This window comes from Meles meles, chromosome 2, assembly GCF_922984935.1.
Source record: "Meles meles chromosome 2, mMelMel3.1 paternal haplotype, whole genome shotgun sequence".
Lineage (NCBI taxonomy): Eukaryota > Metazoa > Chordata > Mammalia > Carnivora > Mustelidae > Meles > Meles meles.
Window position 1 is genome coordinate 177,591,034 of NC_060067.1, and position 20,727 is coordinate 177,611,760.

General features: G+C 42.2%; 1 protein-coding gene across 11 annotated transcripts in view; it reads right to left on the reverse strand.

Annotated features, from left to right (window-relative positions):
• Nucleotides 1–786: 786 nt before the first annotated feature.
• UNC5D (unc-5 netrin receptor D) overlaps nt 787–20,727 on the reverse strand; it is a 533,873-nt gene continuing 513,932 nt past the window's right edge. For all 11 annotated transcript variants that reach the window (XM_045985620.1, XM_045985626.1, XM_045985611.1 and 8 more), the window contains 2 exons: nt 15,363–15,541; nt 787–3,306 (listed from right to left, as the gene is read on the reverse strand). In XM_045985620.1, the coding sequence (XP_045841576.1) occupies nt 3,102–3,306; nt 15,363–15,541 (384 nt within the window). In that variant the 3' untranslated portion in view covers nt 787–3,101. The remainder of the gene's footprint in view (nt 3,307–15,362; nt 15,542–20,727) is intronic.

Below are 20,727 nucleotides of genomic sequence, written 5' to 3' on the forward strand. Positions count from 1 at the left end.
AATGCCTTTGAGGCCTGAAAGATTTGGCATTAAGTGGGATATTTTGTTAAAAAAAAAAAATCGGAAGTTACATACCAAGTATTAAAGCCCACTTTTAATATCTTGGTTCCTTTTACATTAGGGCAAAAATCTCTTTCTAGAGGGGCATTTGTGTTGTGATGGGAAGACATTAAAATAGAACAAGGGTTTAGGTCACAACAAAGAACCGAAAGTTCAGATGTCAGTGAAGTCTATCTGATCTGTGATCTCCATTCCTCCCTGACACTCCTACACCCCCCGTGTCTGTACATCTCACCAAAATGGGCTCTCTTTGGAATTCTAGTGTGAAGTATGATCCTGACATACAATGGCCACAGAATTTCATACATTTGTGTAGGAATCCCATATAGAATTCTAGCAGAAATAAGAGAAATGAAAAGAGGGAGCAAAATGGACTGAAGGGTATATTTGAACCTTAAGCTGAAGTCAGTGGTAATTCATGTTAATTTGCTTCCTTTGTTATTCAATGTGGTATGATGGTCACAGGCATTTATAAACACCCAGATTAAAAAAAAAAAAAAAAATCCATGGGAGGAAATGCCAGACATTGAGGGATTGATGACAATCTCTTATCTTAAAATCTAGATTCTAGGGGCGCCTGGCTGCCTTCAGCTCAGGTCATGATCTCAGGGTTCTGGGATCGAGCCCCGCATCAGGCTCTCTGCTCAGCAGGGAGCCTGCTTCCCTCTCTCTCTCTGCCTGCCTCTCTGCCTACTTGTGATCTTTCTCTCTGTCAAATAAATAAATAAAATCTTTAAAAAAAATCTAGATTCTAGGAAAAACATTAAAATTTTTCATTTAGGGTATAAAAAAACATATCACATCTAAAAAGGATCTGTGTGGATTCACACAAGATATAAAGCAATGATAAGGCCAATTAGAAGGGAACAGGAAAAAAGGGTAGGATGGTTTTAAAACAAAAATCCTTCAAGATAGAAACTGACAAAAGTGCCCAACAATATGTTTTCTACAAGTTATTATTAAACAGTCAGTGCAAATTCTTTTCTGGTGTCTGACCATCTACTTCAACTTCTTGCTTTTCCAGAAATGTTAGCAAGGATGTCAGAATATTTACCCTTTCATGCCTTCTCTTCGTTGTTCCCCAGAAGGAATAAACAAGTAGAGCATGTAAATAGAAGGGTCTTTTCTTGATCTAGAGATGGTATTTTGAAAATATGCTTGGCAGTTTTAAGAGGATCTGCTTGTTCTATATAATATGCCTTTGGTTCCTCAGAAAAGCAAGGTGCTTTTGAATTTCGTGTAGCAAAGTCTTCCATCCAATATAGTGGATCATCTATACCACACGTTAAAGAAAATGGCTAACACATTCAAGAGTTCTTAATGCCTTACCCATGGTATCATGAATTCTACCTATCTCTAGGTCTTTTTCACTTTGGTGGAGATTTACATTTTTTTTTTCTTTCTTTTTTTTAAACCACAGGACTTACAAAACCGTTTTTTTTTTTTTTTTTAATTGAACATATCCCCATTGCCCAGTATTCCCCAACTCCCCCATTCCCTGATTGTACTTTATTCTAATGTAGCCAACTTCTAAGTATCTGATCAGCCTTGTAGTTAATCTAGGTCCTTGACCTTGCTTGTCCTGATTGTGGACAGCTAATTAAAACATCTACCAGAAGATGAGCAGGAACAAATCTGTTCCTCTTTAGTCTACCAGGACATCTTGTCAAAAATGATTTAATAGGATAAAAGATGGATTAAATGTTAAGATGGGGTTCACAAATTCTCTGTGGACTTCAATTTTCCACAATATCATTGGCTCTTTTAAAAAAAATAAAAAGAATCTTAGAGTAACAGTCCTATCTTCATGGTCCCATACAGAAAACATGCTTGGGGAGGCTGAGTAATCAGAACTCGAAAGCTTCCTGAACAATGTATGTGGTTTCTGGGACACTGTGGTAGACCTATCCCTCACGTCTATTTAGTCCTATCATTTAGACCAAAGACGATCTGCTAATTTTCCAAGAGGCAGAAGGAGGTTGCCCTTTAGCCCCATGGAGAGATTTTGTGATAACACAGTACCAAGAGGCTAGAAAGTTTCAAGAACCTGGATTGAAAAGTCGAGCAGAGGCCCTCATCCCCTTATAACAATGTTTAGAGACTGTGTCAATACCTCTATCCTGGAATTACAGCTTATCTGAGGCCCGTGGCATCAGCAGGCCCTTTCTTTCCCTGGGCTCGATTTGACTGCCTGCCCCCCCAATCCACATCGAGCTGCGTTCTAACCACGCTCTGCAATTTGAGTGGCTAAGCTGGGAATAGAGGATTCTGTTTTGTTGAATTAGAAGTAACTATCTATATTGAGCTTAATTATGCTCTGAAACCAGGTAAGGAAGGGGAAGAAAGAAGGTGGGTAGGTTGGTCTCCGGAAGAAAATGAAGATGGCGTACGTGCCAAGAAGTAGTTCGTGGTCTGTCTTACCTTCTCCTCTTGTTTCCATTAAGTGGCTGAGATAAATAGGGAATCGGTGCTGGTGTGATGGACTCAGAGTCTAGATTCTAAATGCCCTCCTTGACGTTACCGAAGTCCTACAAATGGGTTGGCAGCCCCGTTTCACTTCGCAAAGCCAGTTTTATAATGATTGCTGACATCATGGATGCCAGTTGGTAGACAACCCCGACAATCTGGTAGCAGAATCAGCTGGCCCTTTGGGGCACATCATTAAAAACCTGTTTCAAAACATGCATGATTCAATCTCTGCCTTCCTGGCTTTATCGTGGCTTGTCTTTCCCCCACAGTTACTTTCCTCAAGCTACGCCCTCACTTTTATCCTCCCCACTCCAAAGCTAAGAAAGTTCATCAAGTGTTAACCCGAGTGGATTCAGATGAGACAGTAAAGCCCTCTTATATTTAAGAGAGCTTGTACTTTTCTCTATGAACATATTATACCTATATAAAATTCAGTTTTTTCAACCAGGGATTCGCACTGATTGTAAATGAAGGCTGAATTCTCCAAATGCCACTGGGCAGAAAGCTGCCTCTTTCCCATTTAAAGCAAATGTCCCAAAGCTGGCCGTCACTGTCTCATGAGCGGTTGTGGACTAGAGTCCATTCTGCCTGCTGTAGTTGAAGTCGGCTTCATCGAGCTGGGTTTCTGTAATGTTTGAGAGTTTCGTGTGTGTCCTCCCAATCTCTTCAAGGGCACAGGCCAGGGAGTCAAGATCACCATCTTGCTGATGACGAGCTTCCCACAGGTTCAAAATGACAGCAGATGGACTACTTTGTGTAGCAAAATAAGATAAATTCCTAGACAGAGATTTTAAGAAACAAAGAATAACGAAAATGAAAAAGAAATAAAGGAACAAATAAAAATCACTATAGGGACCTAAAATGAATTGTGATGGATAGTCTTATAGTAGGAGTAGGAGGTTAATGGGAGCTAGTTACAGGTCTCCAAATGACCTTCGGATTTTTCGGATTCGATATCTCTCCACCTCCTCAAACTCGGCGCATCAGAAATGGGTATCTTCCCTATGCCTCCAAATTGCCCCCCTTTGTAACTATAACAAGTATTCCAGTAATTATAAATTTCCTTCTAATCTCTCACACTAGGACATTATTTTTGACTTTTCCCTTTATGCTGTTGCTTCCTTTTTTTTTTTTTTTAAGATTTTATTTATTTATTTGACAGACAGAAATTACAAGTAGGCAGAGAGGCAGGCAGAGAGAGAGAGGAGGAAACAGGCTCCCCGCTGAGCAGAGAGCCCGATGCGGGGCTCGATCCCAGGACCCTGGGATCATGACCTGAGCCAAAGGCAGAGGCTTTAACCCACTATACTCCATCTTCCTTTGCCCTTTGAGCCATTAATGCTGGCTTAGGTAATACTTGCCAGCTTGAAAGCTTCTTGCTTTCATTCAATCTATTCTCTCCACTTGGAATACCTACTTCCTCTCTTCCCCTCTGTTTCTCAAGACCTTACATTCCTGTAATGCCTGGTTCAATTCTCCTCTACTCTTTGCCTAGCATGCTTTATTTCTTCTCTGAGTTCTTCCTATTGTTGTGCTTAAAATTTCATATGAATAAACTGTTTACATATTTCATGTGAATTTTGCCCACCCAGCATGATTACAGACATCTGGAAAGGATCCTAGCTAATAATCCTCTGATTCTGCAACAGTCCTTATCGTAATACTATGACAGGTGTTTATTCAATATCCATTGTCTTGAGTAATTGATTGCTATGAGCCTTTTTCAGATGATACAGGATCTTCGGTGAAAACAAATGGTAACCTTTTGGACGAGGACTTTGCTATGATGAAGATTAAGACAACACAAAAGATTAAAGGTCACAGTTTTTCATAGGCACTTGTAGAGCAGGGATGGAAATGTCACCTTTGGTCAAGTTTTGATAAGTTGAAAAGACTTTTGAGAGTCAACCAAGAATTGGTTATTTTGAGGATGGCACTATTTTCCCTCGCCACATTCAGCGTATAATCATAAAGAAGACTCATGTAACTAAGAGCACTGAGAAGAGAAGACAAGCTTTTAAGGGCACATTACCATTTACAAGCACCACACACACATAGAGTAATTTTGAGCGAATAAAGTGCTATTTTATTCAAAGGTCTCAAGGGACTGCTTAAAGCTAGTTGGTCGCCAAACAGCGGAAATATCAGGGTACTATATATACTTTCTACTACATCTGAATCTGTAATTGAGAGCAGGAGAAGGCCAGTTTAAAAATGTTCTCTCTAGTTTCCTTTATCTTTTTCCTTATTCTACCTCCCCACCCCCTACCCCTTCCCCTCACTTGCAGTCAAATACAGTTATTTATTTCTACGCTAATGGAAGTAGCAAATCAAATCTTGCTTGGGCAATTGAAGGGATCCTAGTTCTTTTTATTTAAGAACTTTGTTTTGAATATTTCTTCCTGGTCATGGGCCAGTGTTTGTAGAGAAAACTTCTATACCTCTAGGTCTGTCCAGTCAATGGACGCGCCCTTCCCAACATCCAGGCAGAACAGAAACCGAAGGCGTAGCTGAGAAAGAGGCCTCCTGAGAGACTAGGTGCGGGTGAACGCTGGGTGGGCTGTGTGACCATCTCTTTCCACGTCCTTTTTGAGACTAAAGACCATAAACATACAATTGTTCCCGGAATGGGTAAATATTTACGCACTCTAATGTTTCAAAAAGAGAAAAACTACAGCAACCCAAACAAGAGCACAGATTCCTCATCTTTCTATTAAGGGTTTATATTTTGTATTTTTCCCTTGAACAACAATGGACTAGTGTCCTGTGGGAATCACTAGAATCCTGGTGATCTTACTGACCCCCACATTAGGCTTTATTCTATACCGGGGGTTCACAAATATTACTATAAAGACCAGCTAGTGAATCTTTTTGCCTTTAGGAGCCATAGGTGGTCACTAAAGCAGCCACTCAATGTTGTGACCGTAGTGTGACAGCAGCCATGGACGGACACACGTGAATGAGATGGATACAAGGGAAAAACTTCAGTGAGACACCCTGAAATCTGAACGTCCTGCAGTCGTCACAGCACCCAATATTCCTCTTCTTTTGATTATTTGTTTACTTACTTAACTTACTTTCCTGACCATGTTAAAAACAAAAACAAAACAAAACAAAATAAAACAAACAACAACTAAAACTGTTCTAGGTCCTGGGCTCTAGAAGAGCAGGTGGTGGGCCAAATTCAGCTTTTAGGCCATAGTGCTGATCCCTGTCCTCTGCTGTCTTACCACCCCAGCCCGATTTCCGGAGGTGGCAACTATTTGAGAGAAGATGAAACCGATCTTACTGTTTTGTGCTGCCTTTGAAGGACACACAGGGCTTAGGCTGTTGAATCCACAAGTTACACATCCTGCCTCAAGCACTTTGAGAACTTCATCCTCAGTAAGTGTTCTGGGATCTCTGACCTTTCCAGACATGACAGGAAGACCCGGGCATAAAAATGCAATAATATAAAACTCTGGGAGAGGCGTACAGAATAGGTTTTGGAGGCCGGGATGCATCTTTGTCCCAGCATGGTATCAGAAGTTTTCATGAATCCGTGATGGGGTTGGGAGTGGGGATGGGGAGGTATTCTGAGTACACCCGCCTGGAGAAAGAGGAGCAGGACTGGCGAAGGGCTCCGGTTCTCCAAAGACCTACCAATGTCCTGATTTGTAGAATAGGCACCCAGGGCTAAAGCAAGCTACGTGATCAAAAGAGGCAGAAATACAACTCTCGCTTGGCACGGGTCTCTGAACATATTGTAACAAGCGAAGTGTGCTCCCCAAAGCATAGCTCTGATTTATCCTCTATACAAGCACATTCATCATAACACACACAAATCTCAAATTCCACTTAATTCTGGTAGATACATACAGGAACATAATCAGTCTTATTAAAAATGATTCCATTAGCTTTGTGATAAAGAGACCTCCTATTAAATTACATTTACCTGTCTACCCCAGAATAATTCATGTATAAAAGACCCTGAAATCCTAATGCAATAGGCTATTCCTCCAAGATAGTTGGGTTAATTTAACCATTTACATGCATGCAAATGCGTGGATTTTTGTTTTGTTTTGAAAATTGGTATGCCATGCATCTGTTAGGTGGTTTCCATACTGCCCTTTTGAAATTATTCTGATCCCAATCTATATGACTCATTTCTCTTCATAAGGATGATGCATTTGGACACTAGCAGGTGAATGCACACACAATTCACGGAATTTTGTTACTACTAGAGAATAGAATTCATAGCAATAGTTGGTATTAAGAAATTTTCTGAGTGTCTTTGATTTTTTTTTTAAATGAAGCCAGAACATTTAGCAAAAGTAGAAGTCTTAAAATTTAGGTGGATGCCTCAGAGTAAAACTTAATTTTTTTTCTTTCTCTTTGAAACATGTTTAAGGAACTGAATGTTTGTTATGCTGGTGTTAGATGCTTCAAACTTTTCTTTTTTTATGCTCTGAATTTTGGGTGACCTTTTGTCATAGCCTTTTAGGATTCTGATAGACTGAGATTATTTTGAAAAAATAAGATTTCGTTTCTTGGGGTGTCATAAAGATGCTGCACATTATGCAGGTAAGAATACTCTTAAATTTTAGGAATTGACTTTAGACTCCTTCTAGATCTTCAGGTCAGTTTATTTGTCCTAAGCTTTGTAGATCCAAGGGAAAAGATGAAGTCCCTTGAAACTCCCATTTAAAGAGTAAATCATAAAAAACAAAAACAAAAAAACATGCTGAGACACCTGGACAAATTTCCCCATGTAAGTTTATTGAGTAGTAATGGTTTATCAAATTTAATTTTGTTTTGTTAGAGCCTATATGCCTGCTATTCACCTGCATTCTGGGCAGGAAGGATGGGGGAGGAGGGAGGATGGTTGTTTTATTACCATGATTAATTTCCTCTTTCTGAGACTTTCCTATCCCCATCCCTTATCCTCAATTAAAAATCCCATGGTTGGGGTGGAAGCCAGGATAAGAACTGAGAGCATGAATCTTTACCTTTGTGATTTCACTAGCTAGACACAGGTCAACTTATCATGATGTATATGGTTCAAAACCAAATTTTTATGCAGAATCCCAGTTTTCCAAATACATCTTCAAATTAATGACCATGTTAAACGAATAACAGAAACTAGGTTAAAATTTGAGGTTTTCTGGAAATAAGGACTCTGCCTGTTTCCATTTTTGGATGCAAAGAGGAGGGGAGAATTAAGGGCCCTTGATGGAATTCTGCCCTCCAATGTCCTCATACCCTATTACATAACATGGACTAGTGTTAGGAAGAGGAAAAGTGGCTGGGTGTCCCTTTGGTGTGAATTTAGAGGTACCACCTTTTCTTAAGTACTTAAAAGTATATTCAAATGTAAATATATTCAGGAATAGCAACTTCCAAACCTTCCATCAGTTAGCAGGGAGATAAGAGTAAGGAGGGCAGGCACGGGTCTGAGGGTCAGTCTAGCCCTAACACAGTGAAGCTCTCATATTGTGCTCACACTGGAGTTGGCCTGGCTCAGTGTTCTTAGGTCCGACTGTGTGTGCCCTATAAGGGCTCCCTTTCATTCTGAATTCCAGATAACAACTCTTGGTTTCTCAGAATCCTGCTATCATGGGAGCTGTAATCCAAACTATAAGCTCCTCCGGTGACCAACGGGGAGAATGGATTTCAGTAGGAAATCCATGGCTGGGGACGTGGCTGGGGACCACGTTAGAGCTGCAGCTTAATGTCATTAGCACCTCATAGGAGGGGCATGCTGTAAATTAGTTCAGAATTGAGGATTTCACCCAACACCTTCAGGTGGGGGAGGGGCACTTATCCCTGTAATCTTCTGGGCAGCGAGTCTGTTTATATTCTACAAACTTGCCATTTACATCTCAGTCAACTGAATTGTTTTCGCCTTTAAAAAGCGTCTCTTAAAAATAGCTTCTTTCCGAGTAGGCTTGTGGTATAAAAAGTGAAAACTAAGTTAAGCTGCCCACAACAAATCGGGAGCCGTGGTTTATAGAAGCAGTGCATAATCCTACTGTTAGTGCCAGAGGGGAAGGAAACAGAGTCCTAATGAAAAAATTTTAATATTCCTGCTATCATCCTCATTGTCTCATTTAATGAGAGCCTCATATGTGAGCAAAACCAACCCTGCATATGGTTCTCTCAATGTGGACAGAAGAGAAAAGCCATTCACATTGAGCAGCAGTAATTGGACACAACACAAGCATTTGTGCCATCCGTCAGGCTTTCATCCCCAAACTTAACCTCCCTGGGTACTCAACTGCAAGGCAGCGGGCAGGGGGGGATCCACAAGGACAGGGAACAGACAGTAGAAAACATGGAGTTCCACTCTGCCTTGCCCTCAGACAGGTGCATTCATTGTTTTAGGTCAATTAATGTAGCCATGAAATTCCTCTTAGGTTTTCCTTTTGTCTCTTCTATTATCCGACTCTTGAAGGGGAATGGCAAGGCTTTTTTTTTTTTTTTTTTTTGAATTGTCAAACATTTAAGGACCTGGAGTTTTCAGGGACACCTGTGAGTTGCCAAAAGAGAACAAGGCCAGTTGTAGATCCCGTTGTCAGTTCTCTATTCTTGTTCCTCACAGGATGAAATTGTCTAGGACAATTTGTCCTATTTCAAAGTGAAGGGCCATGAAAACTACCGAGTCAAATTTCTAGTTTTCTTTGAATTGAGATGTATCAAGGGAAAATAGGTTCCATTTAAACCACTTTCCCCACTCTGTAACCTTGAGACATTTTAAGCGTCCTGAGGGTGAAGGAGAACGACCACCATCTGTTCCGCGTGGAAAGACCCCGGTGCTAATGCCGCGCGAGGGAAGCACGAGATATTTAGACAGCTCCCTTTGCAAAATACTCAATATGGGTTTAATAAAACCTCGCAAGTCACTGAGAAGAAACAGTTAATCCTTTAAAGGATACTCTAATGGCCTAGGTAAAAATCCTTCCTATAATCTAATTTTGGCAAATGAGGAACACATCCTAGACAGGCCTACGGACGCCGGCCGGCTTTGTCAGTACTGTTTGAGACTGCCTGAAGGGGGTTATGTAGGCTGAAAAAGGGGCCTGGGCGTGTCCATCTTTTCTGAAAACTCTATTAGCATAAAGGAGGAGACCCCAATATTCCTTCGAGGATCCGTACAAACTCGCCCCTTGCCTAGAAGGAACCAACAGCTGCACTTGCTCCAGGACTGGCCGCTTCAGCTTCCCTTTAGTGGTCAGTTTCAGGAGTCTGTGACCTTGGTGGAATGGAGCTTTGCTGTGCTGGGTCCCTCTGGCTTCACTGGAAGGGCTTTCTACATGTCACCCCCTGCATAAGCCTCCTGGGCCAGAACCAGGAAATCTGATTTGGCTTTCACCCTATTTTGTCTCCAAGTCCCCATGTAATGCTATCCCCCTATGTATTAAGTTTCCTTGAAGGTGGCTTTTTTTTTTTTTTTTTTTTGTGGAAACGAGGGCCTCCCATCCATTTTTATTACTTGAAGGTTAGAATATGTTTTCTAGCCTCCAGCCCGCGGGACCAAGAAAGGGGAGTTTGGCGTCATCACGGTAAACCCCAAACCACAGGAATGAAAACTGTGTGACCCCCCTCAGTGGCCTGCCTACGAAGCAGGCATCCTGTATGGCTTTGGTTCTTCTCTTCCTCCCTCACCCCAAAAGGCAGCTGGCATGGGGCTGCTCTACTTCTGGTGAATTCTCAACCGTTCTTCCAAGACAGATGAGGAAGCTGCCTTGTGACCTTCCTCTGGTCATTTCACAGCTCCTGTACATCCAGTTAAGAGGGTGGACAGAGGGAATGAAAGGATATGACCTCAGTATGAGAAGATTCTGTTTCTCATTAGAGGTCCTGGTGAAAAAACTGGTTATACTTGCTTCTCAGCCATGAGATCTGAGAAATTTCATTTGCTCACAACTGCTGCCCTATCACCCACGAACATTAACAGCCAAAATGAACTATTTTAACCCCTGACCGATAAGAAATATCTTTTAGTTGACCCTTGTGGGGACTACTATGTAGTCCAAAGTCCAGTATCACTTTTGACTGCCCCGCTCCCCCCACCAAAACTTAACTACCACTAGCCTACCACTGACGGGAAGCCTGACTGATAACATAGACAGCTGACGCAGACTTTGTATGCCATGTGTAGTATATACCGCATTCCTACAATGCAGTAGGTGAGAGAAAAGGAATATTAAGAAAATCACAAGGAAGAGAAAATACATTTATAGCACTGGACTGTATTTACTGAAAAAAAAAAACAAAAAAAAAAAACAAAAAAAAAAAACCACAAAAAACCCCAAAACCCAAGTATAAGTGGACCAGTGCAGCTCAAGGGTTCAACCGTGTTGTTCAAGGTTCAACTATGTACTATGACGAAAAACCGTTAATAAGATGTAATTATGTGCTTCCTTCCACCTCGGCATCCTCTCTTCCATCTCGGCCGCTCCCCCTCCGCTCAGACTCCCATGTCTCATGCACTTTACCCAGCAGCTGTTCCCATAGCAACATGGTCAAGCTGGCTATGTTTTCACAAGGGTTTCTGGAATATGAAAATCATGAGGCCTTAAAGAAGAATGAGCTAATGGGAGAGTTTCGGGGACTGTGTGAGAGCCGCGAGAAGAGATCCGAATCCTCCCTCACGTCAGCCATGTAAACTGTTGTCCTTGGAGACCAATTTTCAAAATCCTTTGATGCTTAGTCCTATCAGTCCTATTTATGAGGAGAAAGTTTTTTAGGTCAAGCAGAGGTAGCGTCCAATGAAAGAGTTCATGTCATTCATTCAAGGAAAAAATGGCTGAATTTCCCCTAAGGGGAGAGAACCCCCTCGGTGGGTTTGACCCAAGTTTAGCACTTCGGGCTGAAGCCGTTAGTTTCCCACATGAATCTGTTTGGTCCTTAGTGATGCTCCCGCTGTCTACCTTCACACCGCCAATTCTTTATTTCTCAGCACTCCCCACCTCCCCATCACGTGAGGCAGGAGCACCGAAGTGGAGGGTGACTGCAGCTGAATTTAGAGAACAAATGTGCAGTCTCAGCTTTGAAGTGCAGCGAGTGTGGACTCTGAGTAGCAGTGAACGTCTGCTCACAGCATCTATAATTGCAACTGTTCTCGATGACATTCTGTGCTAGGCTGTGCGGCTTTCTTAGCGCGATCCATATGCCAGGAGAGTGGCAAGACCACCTGTGTTGCCGCCTCATAACCCACACCACTGACATTTCTCACATTCCCATCGATGGCTAAGCCTTTCACTTGATATTCCCAGTTCTTTTCTCCCCCTATTCAGATCTGAGTAGAAACTTGCTCAGCAAAAAGGCAGATTATCATCAGTGACATTTGCATTTCCCCAAAAGGAGGGTAGGAGAGCATTTTCCCTGGCAATAAAATAAAAGCAAACGTTTCCCTCCACTCCCTTTGAAAACTCTTTCTTCATGATTTGAGGGCTGTGGCTTTGCCAGCTTTTGGATACGTCTGGAAATTGAAAGGACGGGGAGAGGCAGGTGAAAAGCTGCTGTCACGAGATCACGGAAGGTGAATTCTCTAACAGAAAGCCCGTGTGCTTGGTCATCATCTTTGTCTTGTGATCCCAGGGTGGATGGGCTGTCAAGCAATTGACAATGTCAAACTTTGGTGTCCTAACACACATGAATGATGAGTTCCGTGCTGCATTATTTGTAACCCTAAGAGAGCCCGGCCGGTGATTTGGGATTATGCAATAGGAAGTTGTGACAAACTACATCCGAAAATCCCATTCCTCTCTAGTATGTAGAGTTTCTTCCCACATAGGAGAAGACAGATTTTTGGTACAGTAATGAAAACATAAAAGGAGCTTGACCATTTCTGCAAAAGGAGAATGAGCTACCGTGGTGCAAGGTGGTTTTTGGTAGTCTTTACTCTGCTTCTGTGAATATGCTGGCGGCCCTTCTGCTGGAATCAGCCAGTCTGCAGGAAAGGGTCCCCTTCCCCACCCCCCAAGCTTGGACGCTGAGCTGAGAAGCCTCATCTCTTCGTGCTCCTCTGACTGAAGCAACAAGATCCTATAGAAATCTTACTAAATGAGGGGTCAGCAAACTACCGTCTATAGGGCAAATGCTGGTTGTTGCTTGTTCTTATCAAGTTTGTTAGACAAACAGGCGTAGCTGTGTTCCATGCATTTTCTCTGGATGATTCTCACTAAAAAACAGGGCTGAATAGTGCCCAGCAATTACAATTGATATGGCCTAAACTATTGCCATCTGGTTCTTTAACAGATAGAAGTTAGCTGATTCTCAATATAAACCATTCTTGCTTGGTAGACGACTTTTGGAGGGTTAAGCTAGGGAATGAAGAGGGAGGCAGGACATGCCATTCACTGGAGTTGAATATGTCCACCAAGGAATGTGTAAAGTTAGTAGATTACATGTATGCATGCCATCCTAATTTGCTATTAGTGAAAATTGCAAAGAGTGGCACTGATTGAAAATCAACATTTTCAAGGGGCACCCAGGTGGCTCAGTTGCTTAAGTGCCTGTCTTTGGCTCAAGTCATGATCCCAGGGTCCTGGAATCGAGCCCCATGAGTTGGACTCCCTGATCATCAGGGACCTTGCTTCTCTCTCTGCCTACTGTTCCCCCTGCTTGTGCTCTCTCCTTGCCAAATAAATAAATAAGATCTTTTTAAAAAATGAAAATCAGGGGCGCCTGGGTGGCTCAGTTGGTTGGGCAGCTGCCTTCGGCTCAGGTCATGATCCTGGAGTCCTGGGATTGAGGCCCAAATGAGGCTCCCTGCACAGCAGGGCGTCTGCTTCTCCCTCTGACCTCTCCCCTCTCATGCTCTCTCTCTCAAAGAAATAAGTAAAATCTTACAAAAAAAAAAAAAAAGAAAAGAAAAGAAAATCAACATTCTCTGGGCACTGTGTTAGAAACTTTCCATAAAGTAGGTCATTTGTGTTTCTTATGTCAAGGAAATTTAGGCTTTCCTGGAGAAGGGGTCTTAGCGAAAGCCTGAAGCAAGCAAACAGGCACACCGAGTGTTCACATCAGAGGACCCTGAACACGGGAAGGGCCGTCTGCTCCTGCACAGCCATTTCCTGCTCATGAGAGAGCATGTGACACAAAGGTTGTTGACTCAAGTCTCCCAGTCTGAAATGCATTTTCCCTACTGTGCAAGGGCCCCAACCGCTGCCTTTGGGGACACTTGTCATTTTTTGTAGGTAGACCGTAAGCAGAGAATGAAGTGGAATGAGGCAGGAGGAACGTGGGCAGACTCATTCAGCAAATGAATGATAGCTTCTGTGGATCCACAGATATTCTGATGCAATAATTTTCATGCAAATGGTGAATTAAAAATCATCAACTCTTAAGGTCAGAATGGATTCGGGTGTTAATGCAGTTTGAATTCTATGAATTGTAATTGTAGAAAAAGAAACAGCTTGTGAGTGATGTGTTCAGGCAGACTGGTATGGGTTGTAAAAGCAGGGATGTCTTATGGGGCCCAATCTGCTCCCCCCCTTTTTTCCTTTGTCAACCAAATTCTGTTCTCAGGGTTGGTTTCTCATTCTTGTCGCTGTGTTGATCAGAAAGTGAGCTTGATATTGTCATGGTGCTCATGGGTTATAAATGAGGCATCTCCTCCCTTTGTCCGACTTGCTGGGAAATATTCAACCCCAATTTTTTTTTTTTCCTATACACATAGACTTTTGTATTCTTTCACTTTCAATCTACTGACTCTCAAGAATGTATCTATTCTTTCTGGGTTTGCCTGTCTCTGCAAATTCCCTTTCCTTTGGCAGCCATGCCTCCTTCCTTGATTTGCCTCTCGGAGCCTGACTGCTTTCTAGTTGGGTCCTTCATTCTTGGATTCCAGATCGCTTTTGAAACCGGGAGTGGCACTCTATCATTTCCTGGCAGACACCCACCTCCCTTTCAGAGAAGAAAGAATCAGGTAGGATGTCTGTGGAAATAAAGAACACAAAATGGATATGACAGAGTGAGCCAAACAGTGAGAAAATAAGGCTTTGCCTCAAAAGGGGGGGAAAAAAAAGTAAAAAAGAGGAAAAGGGAAGTAAAAATGTTCTGGCAAAAGTTGCTCTCCTTTCTATTCATTCTGGGACCTGAGGGGAGGTGGGGGTGGGGGAAGAGAGGTATTGCTTGCCACTGCCCTCTCCCTGCTGGTTATCCTTCCAGCCCAACTGAAGCTGTCTGCCCATCAGTGCTGCCCGGGGTGCCATCAGTCTTGCTTCTCATCAAAAGTAATCAAGTCCATTACGAATCTCTCTCTTCTACTCTCAACTCCACTACAATGCTAGCATTGGTAATGGCAGTCCGGTGAAGCAGCAGACTCATTCACACGCCTGGGTCACCTGCTCGTTTCATGTCCTCTGCCTTCAGATCTGGGAATTCTCATCCTCAACGTTTAATACCGACGTACCCACTTCTGCAGGCTGAGCATGCAAAAGGGTTACATAATGCCTAAGGTGGCCTGATGGTAGGGAGGAGGCTTGAGATGCTCACTTCTTTGTTTCTATTATCACTGGCTCAAGACTGTGCTGGGTTCACCCACAAGTACCAAGATGACCTAGTCTCTACCCCCATTTGGGTGGCCCAAGTTAGCCAACCTAAAGATGCGACCAGGATCAAAGTACGACTTTTCTATAATGTCCCCAAGGGAGAATGGGTGGAAGAAAATGCCACATATAGCATCCTGGTCTTATCCCGTGCCCACATACATAGTCAGGCCTCATAAGAAATATGGCCAGAAGGATTGATAAAGATATCAGGACCTAGAAACCACATGGATATACCCAACCCCTTTGTTTTTCAAAACCCTCAGGAATGTCTTCTTTCCAGTTTTCCCCAATTACCTGTTGATGCTGTTTTTCTGAGCTAACATCTGCCAGTCCTTGCCTTTGGCATTGGGGGTATCGAAGGTGGCACAAATCCGCTGTCTGATGGAGTATGGGATTTTGAAGGCTTTGGGGCCGGTCTGTGCAGGGAAAGTGCTGTCCTCTTGTGCAAAGAAAGTGATGGTTTCTCTGTCACTCTACAAAGAAAGAAAGCGTGGTCAGATCTAAACAGAAGCATTACCGATCAACACTTCTATTTATTTAAGAAAATCCATTAACACACATGCACAACAGGCCTGCCTCTTGTGAGGGACTCTGTAAAATACATTGACACATTCCCCATTCTTCTAACATAATAAATAACTTCTCCCTCGGCCTTGTGAATCAGGTGCTGGAGATTTACAACAGTGCCTTCCACTCAGGGTGGGGGGGTCCAGTTCCTATACCCAGGGAAATGTCAGGTGACAGTAGAATTAAATCTTTCTTTTCTTTCTTTCTTTCTTTTTTTTTTTTTTTTTTGAACTCAGGGATAGATCTAGAATCAGTAGGAAGAAGCCCCCAAATGACAGATTCCAGTTCAGTGTAAGGAATGACCCTGTGTTAGTCAGAGCTGACCAAAGACAAATGGGCTAAGCCATGCTGCTGGCTGGGCAGGTACCCGTCAGGAAAGCTACAAAGGGGAACTGACTGAATACTGATCATCTTTAAGTTTGTGTTGGCCTGCCCTGGTTGCGAAGTGTGTGATTCCATAGTAATATCTTGGTCGTGTTTCAGAATGTCATTGCTTTGGGCATATACAGTCTGCCATGAGTCAGTGAGGTGGTCTAGAGCCTGTGGGGTGGTGGAAGTTTTCTGCCCCCTGGCTGCCCACCTTGTTTCTGATTTAGAGCTGTCCAGTGAGGACTGGTGATTTCAGTGCCTCCCAGCAATCAGATCATCATCTCCAGTGTGAGATCATACAGATATCTGTGAGATTAAAGTGGCTGCTGATAAGCTTATATGAACCAACAGAATTTTAAAGTCTGAAAAGTATCTGATTGAATTACTCTCCTGTGACTATGATAGGTTACAGGACACAAGGGATTCTTCATTAAGGCCTCTAATAAGTTGACTATAAGTTGATTGAGATTTTCCAGGGTGGGCCTGACCTAATCAGGTTACCTTTAGACAAGAGAAGACACAGCTCTCATCTAGAGGCATCTCTCCTGCTGGCCTGGCAGGAAGCAAACAGCAGGGCTGTGAACAGTCTATGGAGTGGGGCAGGGAGCTAGGGGCAGGGAGCTCAATTCCTCTAGGAATTGAGCATGACCCTGGTCCAAGGGCCAGCAAGAAAATGGGGACCTGCAAGGAATTAGATTTGATCAACAATCCAGATGAGCTTGGAAAAGGATCCTGAGTTCTAGGTGAGAATGTGTTTTCAGCCACCACTTTGACCTCAGCCTTGTGAGATCCTGATTAGAAAACCCAATGATGGGCGCCTGGGTGGCTCAGTGGGTTAGGCCACTGCCTTCGGCTCAGGTCATGATCTCAGGGTCCTGGGATCAAGTCCCACATCGGGTTCTCTGCTCAGCAGGGAGCCTGCTTCCCTCTCTCTCTGCCTGCCTCTCTGTCTACTTGTGGTCTCTCTCTGTCAAATAAATAAATAAATAATCTTTAAAAAAAAAAAAAAAGAAAACCCGATGATGCCATGTGAGGACTTTCAGCCTACCAAAAAAAAAAAAAAAAAAGTGAGACAGTAAATAGGTAGTGTTTTATCCTGTTGAGTTTACAGTAATTTGTTATAGAGCAAAAAAGAATATAGAATAGTAATAATATAAAGAGGACTTAAAACATCAAATCTGACATGGGGTTGAGGGAATAGTTAGGACTATTTAAACCCCAAGAACCTATCCTTCATGTTAGGAATGTGTCCTCTTGTGTTTTTCTTTAAGCCAACATGCGCTGTTTATGAACTCTTCTGGGATCCTGCCCTAAAGCTTTTTCCAACCTTAACACCCCTTCCTACAGCAGGCACCACAGCCATGAGAGACCTTCTTGGCAAGTGGCCAGGCTCACATAGCTATAAACCTCAGTGAGTGTTATGCCTTCAAGAATCTGTTAATTGAGGAAGCTGGCTCATGCAGAGATCTTATTAATGATAATACGTTTTGTTGTTCCATAACCATTTGACACAGTTACATTTTGAGGGCTGTGTCTTAGAAACATGGTGCCTTAATTCATTATTTCCAAAAGGGTATCTCAGAAGATGTTCCAAGAAAGAGCAGATCTCTGGTCAAATACATTTGAGAAATGCTGCATATTTATCTTCTGCTTGGAAATTCAAAGTACATATTATCATATTAAATAGATTCTACTTACTGGTTTTAGTTCTATTCCCTGGAGTATTATAGAACAACACTCATCAAAATTCTTCCAGTATTTTGTGTTAGCATGGGGTAATAGAAAAAAAAATCATGGTTTTCAGAGGCAGAGGGAACCTTGCTTTGGGGTATAATTTTATACTTTTTAGCTCAGCGACCTTGGATGCTCCATGACATCTGTCCAATTTCCTAATCAGTCTTTTGGCATTTTTTTAGAGACGCCATAAAGGTTATGAAATGTGGTGAAAATTACCCAGGTAGTTTGTAACATGGCTGAAACCAAAAGTCCGACTTCCTAACACCTGTACCAAGATTCATTTCTCTATGCCACCCTACTGCAAGATAGGCAGGTGGTTAAGAAAAATGCTGAGCATTATTAGATTTATGCTTCGGGAATTAAAAGCAGGAAAGGCTTTCTGGAGGAGGCATTTTGGTGGGCCTCGAAGGATGGTGGTCCAAAAGCTATTGACTGAATAGAAACTGAGTGGGTAACTAGTGATTCTTTGCAAAGTGAACAGTTCTTATTCTGATATGTTGGATGGTTATAAAATGAACCAACTCAGGCTTCTTGATGTATGACAGGTTACGAGAAACAACATTTTTAATCATGGCTTATGAAATTTCTCCTAGCCTTTAAAAAATGTAAATCGAAAATCGTTTCCTTCAATTTCCTGACTTAAGGCAGGAGGATGTATTTTAAAAATATGGTAGAGGGGCGCCTGGGTGGCTCAGTGGGTTAAAGCCTCGGTCTTTGGCTCAGGTCATGGTCCCAGGGTCCTGGGATCGAGCCCCACATCAGGCTGTCTGCTCGGCGGCGAGCCTGCTTCCCTTCCTCTCTCTCTGCCTGCCTCTCTGCCTACTTGTAAACTCTGTCTGTCAAGTAAATAAATAAAGTCTTTAAAAAAAAAAATATGGTAGAAACCGAAGAGAGGAAAAAAAAAGGAATTCTGTGCAAGACAACATGGGAGTTGTCATTATAAACTGGCATCCAGAGGGTGTTCACATGTGAAAAGGTGGCTTGCCAGTGAAACTTAGAACACTGAAAGTATCCCTGACAGATGACTGCATAGACAGGGCTGGCTTGTGCAGTCTCTTACAGCATCTTTGAGTGGACCGAGCTCACCAGGCTCTGCCTTTACTGTTGTCAGGAGAGAGACCGCCCCAGATCCACAGTGCTCAAGACCGAAGTGGTAGGATTTCAAGGTGAATCAAGTATTGTAGGAGACTGACTCTTAAGTATTTTTTCTAATTTTGACACTAATAAGTGGGCCCCCATTTCCCTCATAAAGTTTCCCAATTTAAATATTTGCCATGTGTAAGGATGACACTTTCTGTAACATTTATGGTGCCTTCTGAAAGACGGCTGGGCCATGTAGTAAGAATCCTGTAGATACATCACATTTTCTGAGTGTTTAAGTTAAATATGCAGAGGAACAGCAGATTTTCATGCTCTGCACATCTGAGATAAGAAGCTGCTACTTGGCTAGCTGGGGAGTTGGAAATCAAGGAGAAATTCCAAGTATTCTGTCTATTTTGCAAAAGACAAATCATCCCCCAACCTTACACCACTTTTGGAAGAAAGATAAGAGAACTGCTTGAAGGCAAAATTGTAACATGCAAGTTTCCCATTTAAGTTCTTTCTATAAAAAAAAAAAAAAGGATTTTCCAGTAATATTACATTAACAAGGGATGATGCAATAAATTACTTAGGGATTCTTCTCCTCTCTTCAGTATTAGTAAAATTATTTTGATTCACTCCACAATTTTTAGATTGTTGATACCGTTGCTTTTACAGAATTATCAGTTAGTGATAATCGTTAGGTAATTCAGTGAGGTTACATTTAAAGAGAATCACCTGCTTTTACAGGTAGATTCAGTAGTGGCCACTCTAAAAAAAATATTAAAAAAGTACATTATCTTGATCACTGAAATAACTTTTAAGTGTGATAATGGCATGGATGATTGTATTTATTTGGAAGCCATTTAGATGAGAGGCATGAAGGAATGTGATGGAATGGGAGGCTCAACATGAAGAACCAAAGGCCTTCAATGAGGATAATCACTGCACTGATTCAGCTATTTAAAATAAATCTTATCTTATAAATACAACCACATACATACGTATCTCTTTTACCTCTCATGGTTCCATTGCTAAATTCATGAAACACACACTAAGAGATCTATTAAAGTAAGGTAAGAAGTTGGAGCTCAGAACTTAACAATACAGAGGATTTTTTTTTTTTTTTTGGACTGGGGAGAGGAAAGCTTCAAAAGATTTATTTCCTATTTTTATTATCGTTAATCAATGAAATCCTATTACTAACTTATGAAAACCACCTAATGCAGGGTCTTCCAGCCTAGAGGCCATAAGGAATGACAACATTATGGATCTATTATGCCCAACTCACTGACTGATACAAGTTCATGTCTAGAATGTATCTTGTCTCCTCCCCAGGTAAGCCCAATTTTTCAGTGCTTTATGGATCTTTACTTTTTCTGGAACTGTCTACTACAAAAAGCCAGGTCATTTTTAGGGTAAGGAAGATGCTTTGTATTCACCAGACCTATCAGCAGATGTATGCTTCTCCCAGGAATGAGACGGTCCTGGAGTTGGAAAGAATGTGAGAGATCAATTATTCACTGAAGACCTCCCTTTCCAGGCAGACGGACGTGTGGGAAATCTATTCTATTCTTGAAGACCTATAGAATGAATACTTATGCCAGCCTGTGCCATCCTTCTGCAGTCTTGAGAAAAGAACTTGCCAATTTTCACCTACTTTCATACTCGAAGACAGAATTTTCTATTTGTCTGTCACTAGTGCCTAAGCCCCCCAGAAAGAAGGCTTACATTATGCACAAGGCCCACAGTCAGTATTGCTAAATTAGACTTCCCTGACTGGGATCCGGAAGTCGTCTAGAATGGAAATCGAGACTTTGACCTTGATGCCAGGTACCTCGGTTGGGAACTCTGGCTCCCCACTATTGGTTTTATCATCTTGAGCAAGAGGGTTGACCTCTTTGAG